Raw genomic sequence first — 12,277 nt, 5'->3', positions numbered from 1 at the left:
TCTGACGAGCTTGTGCTCATTCATACCCACCCTCGTCTTCTCCTCTCGCATGCCAAGGCGTGTTGTTGATGTTGTCGCTCTAAGCTCGGCGTGCGCCCCCGGGCCTCTGTCTCTGCTTGCCTGCCTGCCCGAGCCTCGGTTCGGATAAGCAGCTGCTGGCGGCAGTCAGAAGTAAATCTCAACCGAGACAACTCAGGAGTCCCCCTGGATGCCCTGGAGCTTGTCCACGCTCGTGTTATAGCACCACAAGACCTTCATGTAACCACAGGCTACATTTTTACGACAAATTATTTCCTAAGTTTTTTTTATTATTTATTTTTAAACCCATTTAATAAAAAAAAGGCAAACAATTTAATTAAATGAATAAATAAATAATAATAAATAAATCTTAATGCATCGACATGCCTTCTTTTTCTAAAATGATTTATTTTTATTTATTTACTTTTTTTGAGAGGGTAAATCCAGCTTTAGTGAACATAGAATGTATTTATACACACATACAAACTGGATGCAAATGCACAGAAAACATTTTATTTAAATAAAATCTGGCCATATATGAAACACTGCTAAAATAAATAAGACCAGAACAAAAAAAAAAATACAATTTAGTGTTGATACAAGTCAGAGGGTGGGACAATCAGTAGCTCACGGTGGTTAATGGATGAAGAGCCAGAAAACGACAAAAAATAAAATAAAAAAAATAAAATTAAGTCAAAGCGAGGTGGGCTATGAAAAAAAAGCTGTTGTAAAATATTTACAAACGTAGATCGGAACACTTATCCCCCCGGACTACGTGAGGAATGGATAAAGGTAAGCTGGTTTTGTTTTGATCGCACAACATAAATGAGGTCATATTGCAAAAAAGGCACCATACAGTTAACTTGTGCTACATTTGTGACAGGTTGTCCTGCGATTCATGTTTTATTTTATTTTATTTTTTTGCAGGGATGGCAACACACACACAAAAAAACAAAACAAAGAAAGAAGAAGAAAAAGTGACGTCCGAGTAAAAGTATATGGGCTTGCGCCCAGGCTGTGATTGCTTTGGGTAATAGTGGTTCATTCATCCCTCACATAAACAAAATAAATAAATACAAAAATAACTCTAGAAATCTGAGTCTACCATTTGTAAGCACGAAAACTGGCAAGGTCCATAAACCTATCTGGTTCCATGAAATCTCCTAGATGCTGCGCGTAAAGTTCGTATGGTGCACGTACGAGGTCTGCAAAATGAAGGTAATGGCATTTTATTTTCTCTTTATTCACCAGTATTGTCCGATTTACACCCGACGTTTTCTCGTTCTCTCGCTCGCTTTCTCTTTTAAATTTCAGAATATCGTCCCAGCGCTTATGGCGGAGTTGTGGTGATGCTGAACCAGAGGAGGCTGCAGATGCGTGGCAGAGTTCGTAGTTGAGTACCAGGAGTAGTTTGCCAAAAACGACGAAGGCGCAGTCGTGTTTGGAGGGCTGCTGCTCTGAGGTAAACTAGAGCTGACATTGTTCATTCTTTGAGTCTGTGGAAAGTCCCAGGTGGTAGTTGGTGGAGACGTGCACGGGGGAGATTCACTGGAAGCAACATGTTGTTCTGGGGGGATTTCTCCACTTTTCCACAGCTTCTTGAACTTGGAGCGGCGGTTTTGGAACCAGATTTTAACCTGAGAAAAAAAAAGAAAGAAACTAATTTAAGCTTAAAATCGATTATAAGCGATATTTCCCCCTTAAATCCCATCTTTGTCAGTTTGAATTTGTTTTCACACTGAGACATGCAGTGGATATTTGACAGCGCATGAGCCCACAGATGCAGACTACCCACCTGTGTTTGCGTAAGGCCCAGCGACGCTGCCAGCTCGGCCCGTTCTGGTAGAGCCAAATACTGAGTCTTTTGAAACCTCCGTTGAAGTGCAGCCAGTTGGAAGCTGGAGTAAATGGTTCGAGGTTTCCTGACCTTCTTTGGTTTTCCATTAACCATCCGGATTTCTGGCTCGCTCTCATCTTTCTCTGAGGGAACATTCAAATGCAATTCACGTTAGGCACGAAGGGTTTGGGCATTTTTCAGTGTTGCAGAACTGCTAGGCGTATTTGCACTGTTGTCAGTTTAGGTTTGTCAGATTTGTGTACCCCAAATACCTTAACCTGATTTGATTAAATTATGTATATTTATAAGGCCCTACAAAAAAAATACAAAAAGCCAAAATAGGCCACTTTGTGGATCTGTAGGCTCTTTCTTTGGAAATAAATAAAACAGTTTTTTTTACATATTCATACAAGAAAAATAAAGCATCAATACATTTTAGTCAGATAATAATATTTTTATCAAATACTGTGCATACAAATGAACTCAGACATGTTCTGCAGTGCGTTTTGGTCAAAGACGAAGCCACTGAATACATGCAAAATGCTCTAAAACGAACTTGAGAGCTCGCCTACCTGTGTCTGCGGGAGTTGGCGATGAGTTGGAGCCATAAGAACCGTATGTACCATACGATGAGTTGAAACCGAGGTCGTATGACTTTGCGTTATATGGCACAGAACTCGTGGCGCTGCTGTGGTACTGGTAAGTGCCCAGTTGTCCAAACGGTGACCCGGCGCAGTGCGCAGGCTGCTGGCCGTTGTAATAGCTGCTGTCCGTCGCCGTGGAAACCGGCAGAGTCGGGGACTCCTGCGATTTGTGCAAGCTGTGGTAATTGCTTGAGGTAATCTGGTTCGAATGCATATCAGTATTTAAGTTCTCAAAAACTCCAGTCATCTTGGAACTGGGGGAGAGCAGCCCACTAACCTATGCGAAAAAAAAAGAATATTGCAAAAATCGCGACCTAGGCGATTGCGCGACAGGCTGTAAAGCACGACTCAAATCTTGGACTGATGACACCCTTTCGTGAATCAAAACGCATCCCCGTGTATACCTTGGCAAAATCAGCGCAAGGTGTGTCCTTCTCACAGTGGCCTGTGATTATCTGCTACGGTCGGCGGTGGGAGCGCATTTATGAGAGAGTGAGAGGGAGAGCTACTGTGTCTGAGGCAACCAATGAGTAAGGGCTGCACGACTGACTACTCCCCACCGCGTCCACCCTCCATTATTTCTTCAGGTCTGTCTGTCCCAGTTGTCTGCGGATAGTTTTACATAAAAGCATCTCAAAAGATTTAGCCTGCAGACCCAGGCCTGATCTCCATGCGCAAACTGCCGTTTAAAACCAGATGAATATTGATTTTGGACAATGGATAACATCTACTGCACGTTAGGAAAACGATGCCTTAAACTGGGCCAAGAAGCAGTTTTTGGCTTGCAGCACAGTGTATGTTTTTTTGTTGGAATTTGTTTATTAAAGTTAAACAGTTCTTTATAGTAAACAGTAACACTCTTTTTCTTCTTTTTTGTCAGAAGCAAACTAGATAAGGAGGGGACTGTTTAAGGGAAATCTCAAGGAGCTGACACAAAACCAAACCTTGTGGATATCGTCTAAAGGTGAAGGTTTTGTTGCTGTGGAGAATAACTACAGCGCCACCCAGAGGTCATACATTTTACTTGTTCACAAAATCCCTTTTGTTCACTTACCTCTCTTTTTCTATCTGCGCACAACCCTAAAAATAAATAATTAAATAAACTATGGGCGATTTAAGCTACGTCACATCCGCGTGAGAAGTCCAGGTGTGTTGGTCGTTTGACACTGTGTTGCGTTCAGATCTCCCGGAGATCCTGGGAAAGTTCAGATGGTGACGGAGCGGAAGTGCAGTTGTCGCCATAAGATGGCAGCATAGTTCCTTTTATTAACACGCCTAAAGCCTAAAGCAGGCTGCTCTGTGTTGATGAGGTTAGCACCAGCATGCATCTCCACAAAAACAACTCTCTCTCTGCAGGTTTATAAAGAAACCTGCACTGAACTCTGGCTACTCTTTGATTTGATTTGATTTTAATTTTATTGATTAGCATTCAAATATCTCAGTGAAGACAGAATAAAGATTACCACAAAGCAAGAAAGCATGAGACAAGGCTAATCAAAAGGTATTGGCTGAAGCCTCTTTATATAGTCATAAAGTGAAAGTCTGGAGATGAATCATCTCTGATAGTCTCCTCAGTCTCACAATGTATAATACATAACAACCACAAATACTGTCAAAATGCCCTCAGAAAGTTCAACTCAAACTCCACACGTCAACTTTGTGCCACAAGTTGCTTAGATGTGTTGCTTAGCAGCTAACAGCTGACTACCCAGTCAGTTAAAAGAAGAAGTTTTTAGTTGAAAATGCACCAATCATCATATCTTTAAATAGAAGCCCACAAGGATTTCACAATCTAGTTCCCAATGTTTCTAAAAGTAAAATGGGAGCAGAGCATTGTAGCTCTCCTCTCCCTTGTGGAACCAGCTTCCAGTTTGCATTCAGGAGACAGAAACCCTCTCCCCTCTTTGAAGACTAGACCTAAAACTTTACTTTTTGGCAGACCTCATAGCTAGGGCTGGATCAGGTGGCCACCCCTTTTATTTGCTGCTATAGGCTCAGACTTCTGGTGGACTTCTGACACACACTGAGCATTTCTTCTTCATTCACTCCTTTTATTTGTCCTTATTTCTCTTTGTGCTTCTTTTCTTTCTTCTTCTTCCTATCACCACCCAACTCACCACAATATCTAGCTATTCCTTCCTGAGCCTGGTTTTGCTAGCTTTCTCTTCCTGTTAAAAAGGGAGTTCTTCCTTCCCACTATTGCCCACTTCTTTATAATAGTGGATTATCTGACTTTTTTGAGTTTTTAACTCTAATCTTGTTGGTTCTTTACCCTGCAGTATAAAGCACCATGAGGTAACTGTTGCTCCAAAGTGGCCCTGTATATATATATATATATATATATATATATATATATATATATATATATATATATATATATATGTAAATGAACTGAATTAACCAAGAAGTCTACAAGATATGACCAAGACAGATACACAAGAGAGAAGGATACAAATCATAAATATCCATAGTTCTGGTGACAGGTTAAATAGAAATGCAGCAGAAATTATGAATTTATTCATCCTGTGTTTTAAAGTCTGCTTGATTATGAAAGAGCTGATTTCTAAATCTGTTGTCTCGAAGTCCAGGTAAAGATGTGCTGACACCAAACTAAAGGACATTCATCTGAGGCTTAAAAACATTTTTTTAAAACTAGCACTCAACTGCTAATGACAGTGACAAATGAGTTAAATCGTCTGTATTATCAGTGAAGTTCCCTTTTAATTTTTATCTGTGATAGCTCCAAGCAGTCACCCTTCTGATTCAATAAATCATCATCCATTATGGCCCAGTTCAAGTCACACGAGTAACCATTTCCTTCTCAACAGTGAGGGTGTAGCAGGACTCCATAGCTCGAGTTCAGGGGGGATTCCATCAGTCCATTGTTTTGCTGATGTGGGCAGTCCTCTCTCACCATAGGTCAGTGTAGCTGCATGTCACTGCTCATTAGTGGAACAAAGTCTCTGCATTCAGCTGCCCCGTCATCATCATCAGAGCCAGAATGAGCAGAAATTCTCCAGGAGAGTCACATAGAAACCTTAAAAGACTGGAGAAGGGGTACACGAGTGGTCATACGAGAAAATATCTTCTTTTCAGTTTGCTTGTTTGCTTCTTCCGAGTAAGATGCTTATGCTGTGTGTCATCTATGCCACAAAGAGGAAGAACTAAACAGCTTTAAAGTCAGTTGATGGGATAGAAGATTCCTCTGGAGAAGGCACAAATCATTAAATATTGGGATTGCAGTGAGTGATTTCACAATACAGTTACAATCAGCATCTTTCTTGCTGCGTCAAACTTTTCTGTTTTCATGTCACTTGCGTGTCACTCTTAGTGACTATAAATGTGATTTCATCCCTCTGTTGCAGAGCAGCTGGTATAGTGGATCTACCCCGTGTTCGGTGACATGGAAATGACGCCAAATGACTGCAGACAGATGTAAGCAGCTTTCATTGTGCATTCCAAATTTCCTATTTTTACAGGAGCTGCTCTTTCAGCACAGTAATCAAACAAGCTTTGCACACACACACACACACACACACACACACACACACACAGAGTTGCATGCCAGTTCATTCCTAAAGTAAAAAAAAATTAAAAATTAAAAAATTAAATAAATTAAAAAAATAGCAAATAACAAGAGTGAAAGCACACAAATCTTTCAAAGCAGCTATGGCAGAAAATACGTCATTCAAATAATATATTAGCACTTGTATTATTAAAAAAATTACTGTTTCTTGAATAGAAAGAGAAACTGTTACGTTGCTTCAAATTACAACATGTGTGTTGCTTGTCAAATATCTTATAACCTCAGCATTGTCACAACTTTGTTCAGACTTTATGTCAAGACTTAGAATACCATGAGGACACACACTATATTAATTATAGTAATTACTAATTCCTCAGTCTAGCCGCACCACAAAACCTTTGTTGTTCTCCTTTTCAAGCAGTCTACCGTACATAGAAACATCACATATGTTATCAAAAATATTTAAAAATTCCTCTTTATAACTTCCTGTTTACAAATGAGTTAAAGTGTCTCTATGGCATCGAGGTGTCAGATAAACTTGTTAGATACAGAATATACAGTCCAAATGATTAACTCTGATCAACCTGTTTTTTACCCTTTGAAAAGAGTGAAAGATGTGCTTATAAAAGGCTAACAGTGCTTAATATTGACAGTTTGTCACAGTTTGTCTTGAGGAATCAAAGTACACAAGCCAGGAAATCACTGTGAGAGATAAACACCCTGACATTTTTAGGAAGTACTGATCTCAAGCCTCACTTATCTGTTTTTATACTCAAACGGCAAACAGAGCCTGAGTTCTTCCTGATGTGATACCATGTGCACATCCTGAGTTTAGGTTATGGAAAACAGAAGTCAGAAAAGTGAAAAAAACAAAACAGAAAACAGCATACCCCTCCATGGCCGCACAGTGTCTAGTCTCTGTTTTTACTGCTACAAAAATAACAATATGGGCAGTACAGGAGGAAATCTCCTGCCATCTGGAGCGGATGTCAGACTCATTATTGACTGACCTGTTTATTTAGATACTAATTGCTACTGGTGCGAGGATATAAAGGAAAGTCTGAAATCCTAAATAAACCCAAAGCAATTTGAATTTCACTGTATTCTGCACGATCCGTTATGCGCAGAACAATGATGATGATGATGTTTTGATGAGCTTTGCAGGAACGTTGACAGAAACTGGCGAGAAACTGATGTTATTCTTCACAGCGCTTCGAATCCCACAGGGATAATATGCAAAGATCGTTCTGCAGGCTTTGGTTTTCATCATGTAGATCTTCTTTTTTATTACTCTTGTTCTGAGATATCAGATAGAAGACTTTCACTCTGCTTGATTTCAGATGATCAAAGGAAAGGCCCAGGATAGAGGTATCTGGCGTTTCGTGGAGTATATTTTGCTGAAGATTTGTCACATTTCTAAATCAGTGAGAAAGATATCAAGGTAAACCACTCAAAAGTTGTTTTGTGCTTTCAAGAAGCTTACCCCAAAACTAAGGACTCTGCTACTCTTCTGCACTTTATATACATTGTTTATATACACCTATATGAGCTGTTTATATTTTTGACTGTTATCAGTATGTAAAGTTACATTTAATCTATTTGTTGCAAGATTATTTTTAATATAACTCACAACAGCTAACAGACTTGTGTAGAGTCAACAACCTGTCTCTGAACGTGGACAAAACAAAGAGATGATTGTTGACTTCAGGAGAGCACAGAGAGATCACTGCCTACTTAACATTAATGGATCCTCTGTGGAGATCATCAAGAGCACCAAATTCCTTGGTGTCCACCTGGCGGAGAACCTCTCCTGGTCCCTCCTGGTCCAGCTCCATAACCAAGAAGGCCCAGCAGTGTCTCTACTTCCCGCGGAAGCTGAGAAAAGCCATCTCCTTCCATCCATTCTCACCACGTTCTACAGAGCGACTATCGAGAGCGTCCTGAGCAGCTGCATCACTGCCTGGTATGGTAACTGCACCGTATCGGATCGCAATACACTACAACGGATAGTTAGAGCAGCTGAGAAGATCATTGGAGCTTCTCTTCCCTCCATCACGGACACTTACATACCCGCTCCATCCACAAAGCCACCAGCATTGTGGAGAACCCCACACACCCCTCACACGCACTCTTCCCCTGCTGCCTTCTGGAAAGAGGTACCGGAGCATCCGGGGCCTCGCTAGCAGACTACGGAACAGTTTCTTCCCCCAAGACGTCAGACTCCTGAATACTCAGTGAATGGACTGAGAGAAACACACACACACCTGCATCCACATCACTACCAAGCACTTATCTGCAGTATCTCTCTCTCTCTCTCTCTCTCTCTCACACACACACACACACACACACCTACAGACACCAAGTTATTTTTGCACAATACTCAGCATTTTGTACATTTCCATTGCACTGTCTTGTCTTGTTTATTTTTGCATTTCCTTTTGCACATTGCACTTTACGTAGTCCTGTGTTTGTCCGTTATATGTCATATTGAAATGACAATAAAAGCCACTTCACTTGACTTGACTTGATTTAAGAGTGTTTTTGGATTGTAATGAAATTTGCATATTTTTAAAGTTCCCCTAATTTTAAATATGACTTAATGTATTAATATAGAGTTATTTTAAGTGTGTTTGTGGTAAAATATGTACAAAAAATGATGCCTAATTTAAAAAATTTATAAAATGTAATTGTATTTAATTATATCCTGAGTACAGTTGGAGAGACACCAAGGTCAACTTAAGTGGTTTTATTTCATTTAAAGTTACAGTCAGCTGATTTTAAATGGGAGAAAGGCACTAAATGACACATTATGATAATTTTCCAGATGTTTTGGGCTCTAACTGGGGTCAGCAGCAGCAACTCTTTCTGCATTGTCTCGCTGAGCGAAATTCAGGCAGGTTTAGACGGCAGTAGAGTGATTTGGATGTTGCTGATCTCCCGCTGTGTCAGCTGGAGCATTCATCACCCTGGCAACCCATCCTTTTCCTCAAATCACATAAATTCTCTCTGCAAAATGCTTTCACTCAAACCAAACTAGGAGCGGGCAGCTTCTTACAGAGTCAGGAGATAAAATCACCTGTGGGGTCTGCATACATTCAACTCGCTTCTCGCAAACATGGAAATGATCCGCCGAGTGTTTCTTGACCTCTCCGTTTCAAAGGTTGAGCCTGTAGTGCGAGGGTCCGGACATACGTGGAGTTTAAGTTGGAAACCTCCAGTGGGGACTTCATGATTGAGCATGTGTTTCCTTAGAATTAGTCACGGTGACTTTTCCCCTCAAGAGAAGTTATTTTTAACAACAAAGGCTTTCATGTTGAGCAACAGCAGCCAATAACAATTGAAAGGAAGTGTTAAGCTTTAAGCTCCAGTTAATGTTTGGTGCATCACACTGAGGAAATCTGTGCTAAAGGCCTTATGGTTATGCTTCTGTTATGCACAACATATAAGATTTGAATTCTTGCTTAAATCAGTGGTGGAATAGAGGAAAATATTCACAACCTCTTGGACGTGAAAAATGACATTTAAACCCGAAGGAATTAACAAATCCCCGTTCCTGATGTGACAGCTTTACATAGCTCTCGTTTCCTCTTTGTTCAGGAAAACCTGATTAACTAAAAGATGTGGTTTTCCCAGCTCATGTAAAAAGACTGCCTAGCGTATGATATGATTAGCATGACATAATGATAATACATCCCAGAGGGCAGTCCGTTGCACTAAAGCGGAAATTATTTCTCATTTTGCAGGGCTAACAAAGGAATTCCCTGTTTCATCCACACAGCCTGGTTGAGAAAGATTTTGAAGAGGTCTGTGAGGTCCCACTCCCCTCACTGCTGACCCAGTAGCACCGTCCACCCCCGCCAAACCCAGGAGCCATAAATGGAACCAATCCTTTGTGCAAGGGGAGTGGAGCAGATTTACTGCGGATGGTCTCCTTACAAAGAGCCACACCACTGTCACAACAGGACCGGGATCAGCTGCTCCAACTTTAGGGCATGCTTTACACAGCCATTGATGCAGACACAACCTCTGTTATCACTCAGCATTCATGCACCTCTCCGGTGCCTGTCTGCACCCACAGAGAGATACCATGTTCACTGTTCAGGCTGCTAAATTATAGGCATATCTCTCAGGGACAGGGAGTTGTTTGGATTTCACAACGTACCTAAAACGAATTCGAGGTCAGTTCCCACTCTCAGTCCTTTAAAATCAGGGCACTCACTCTCTTGTTGAATCTGTGGTACTCTACTTCAGGTTATTGTACTCTTGTTTGTGTCTTAGCACATTTAACATATAATGTAAAGCATGGTGTATCACCCTGTTGAAAGATCTATCCAACCGTTCTCTCTCTGGTTATCTAATTCAGGGTTAAGGGAAGCTGGAGCCTATTCTAGGTGACACAGGATTAGAGGCAGGCTACACCCTGGTTTAGCGCAGAGAGCTGCATGCTCACATTCATGCCTGTGGTCACTTCAGAATCACCAGCTAACCTAACCCCATCAGTGTCTCTGGGAGGAAGACACACAGACACAGGGAGAACATGCAAACTCCACACAGACAGAGCCCAGGTTAGAGTCAAAGGTTGGACCTCCTCACTGCGAGGTGGCAGTGCTAACCACCACATCACCGTGATGCCCTTTGCCATTAAAAATAAAATTTCCTCAGCCAAAGATTTATTGCTATACGTCCAGTGTTAACCTACTTTTATGAAGATCTAAAAGAAAACATAATATTAAAAAATAAATTCAGTAACCAAAAGATGTTTTCTGCTTTTAATAACTTGACCGTCATTCTGTCGCCTTCAATAAGACTTGATTTCTTGGCTCACCAGCTGGCAAATTGCTTATGCCAGCTGTACGCTCCGGCCATGTTTTCTTGTGGGTTTGGTTTTGCTATGCTGACTTAATTTTGAAACTGATAGAGCTGGCATGTCCGCCTCGCCGGGAGTGTTAGTATTAGAGTTCCTGAAACTCCAACAGTTGATTTGACACCTTCACGCCTACAAGGTGGCAAATAAGTGAAATCCAAATTCAACATGAACACTTACACCACACTCAACATCTCTGAGAGGGAGTTGTCCTGAATGCTGCACAAAAAAATGAAGCTCATGTCTAAATTAATATTCAGTTAATGTAAACTACATTTAAATATTACAGATGTCCTCCAAATTAAGTGGCAACATCCATCTGTTTACGTTTCGTTGCAATCATTAGTGTGTTGGCACGTCAACAAATTGCCTGCACCAGCTGTGCCTTTTGGACATGCTTCCCAGTCTCTCCAGTAACTTTGGGTTTAGTTTCCTCCATCAGTCTCTGACATGTGAAACTTAAACTACTCGCCTTTCTGCCCTGCCAGGATCTGAAGTAAAGGGCTTCTGGAAGCAAAAAGTTTTCATGAATGGTGAAATTATTCTTAACAATAATTAGGGCAAAGTTAGACTCAGCAAGAAATAGTATAAAGATTTGAAATGACATGCTCAGAAAGGAAGTAGATGTTGACATAAAGATTTTATTCTTAGATGTTATTGTAGACAGCTTTGTGAAATGATTACATTTCATTTAATTTTATTTCAAATGCTGAATACTTGAAGACTTATTTAAGAGGCATTTTTTCCCCAAACACCTTAAAATATTGGCTTTACAGGAAGTTGATATGAGGTCAAACACACAGATTATGTTGTTTTTCTGATCTGTAACACATCGGTAACATTGATGAGTTTCAACTGATTAAAAATATTATAATTTAATCAAGTAATGCAAAGTGTATCATATTTGATAGAGAAGTTTTTAAGACCCCTACATGATCAGTGTAATAATTCCCCTGAAAAACAAAATAAATTGCACAAATCCTAACCCATATATGCAAATTTATAATTAATTAAGCTTTAAAAACCCTCCAGTTTGAATCTTTTATCTGGCCTTTATTTCATTGTTCAGGCTTTATAGGACTGATGTGTTTTTGCTGCATGTAAGTAAAACTGAAATCTGAAAAACAAATTATTGTGAACATTAAGAATGTAATATGCTCACTTCTTTTAAGTCAGTGCATTAAGCTGCACTCATAGAGAAAGGGGACTCCGGTTCTCCAGTGACTAATGAAAGCTGATATCTTTTCCAGTGATTCGACCTTGGGGGCCTCGCAAATCTTTCTCAAGTGATTGTTCATTTTGCTCATACAAAGGTGCAGCTAATCTGTGAAGAAAGCCCTCGGCACCTGCAGGGGTCCACCTGTCTGACCTCTTTCTTCCCGCTGACC

At 40.5% G+C, this 12,277-nt stretch overlaps 1 protein-coding gene across 1 annotated transcript; it reads right to left on the bottom strand.

Annotated features, from left to right (window-relative positions):
• Positions 1–406: 406 nt before the first annotated feature.
• On the bottom strand, positions 407–3,017 carry dlx2a (distal-less homeobox 2a). The gene is made up of 3 exons (XM_085134565.1): positions 2,428–3,017; positions 1,814–1,998; positions 407–1,655 (listed from the first exon to the last, which is right to left on the bottom strand). The coding sequence occupies exons 1-3, from the start codon at positions 2,744–2,746 to the stop codon at positions 1,329–1,331; spliced, it is 831 nt and encodes a 276-aa protein (XP_084990691.1). The 5' UTR covers positions 2,747–3,017; the 3' UTR covers positions 407–1,328.
• Positions 3,018–12,277: the final 9,260 nt, after the last annotated feature.

Source organism: Neolamprologus multifasciatus, chromosome 16, assembly GCF_963576455.1.
Source record: "Neolamprologus multifasciatus chromosome 16, fNeoMul1.2, whole genome shotgun sequence".
Classification (NCBI taxonomy): Eukaryota; Metazoa; Chordata; class Actinopteri; order Cichliformes; family Cichlidae; genus Neolamprologus; species Neolamprologus multifasciatus.
This window is presented reverse-complemented; position numbering and strand designations above follow the sequence as displayed.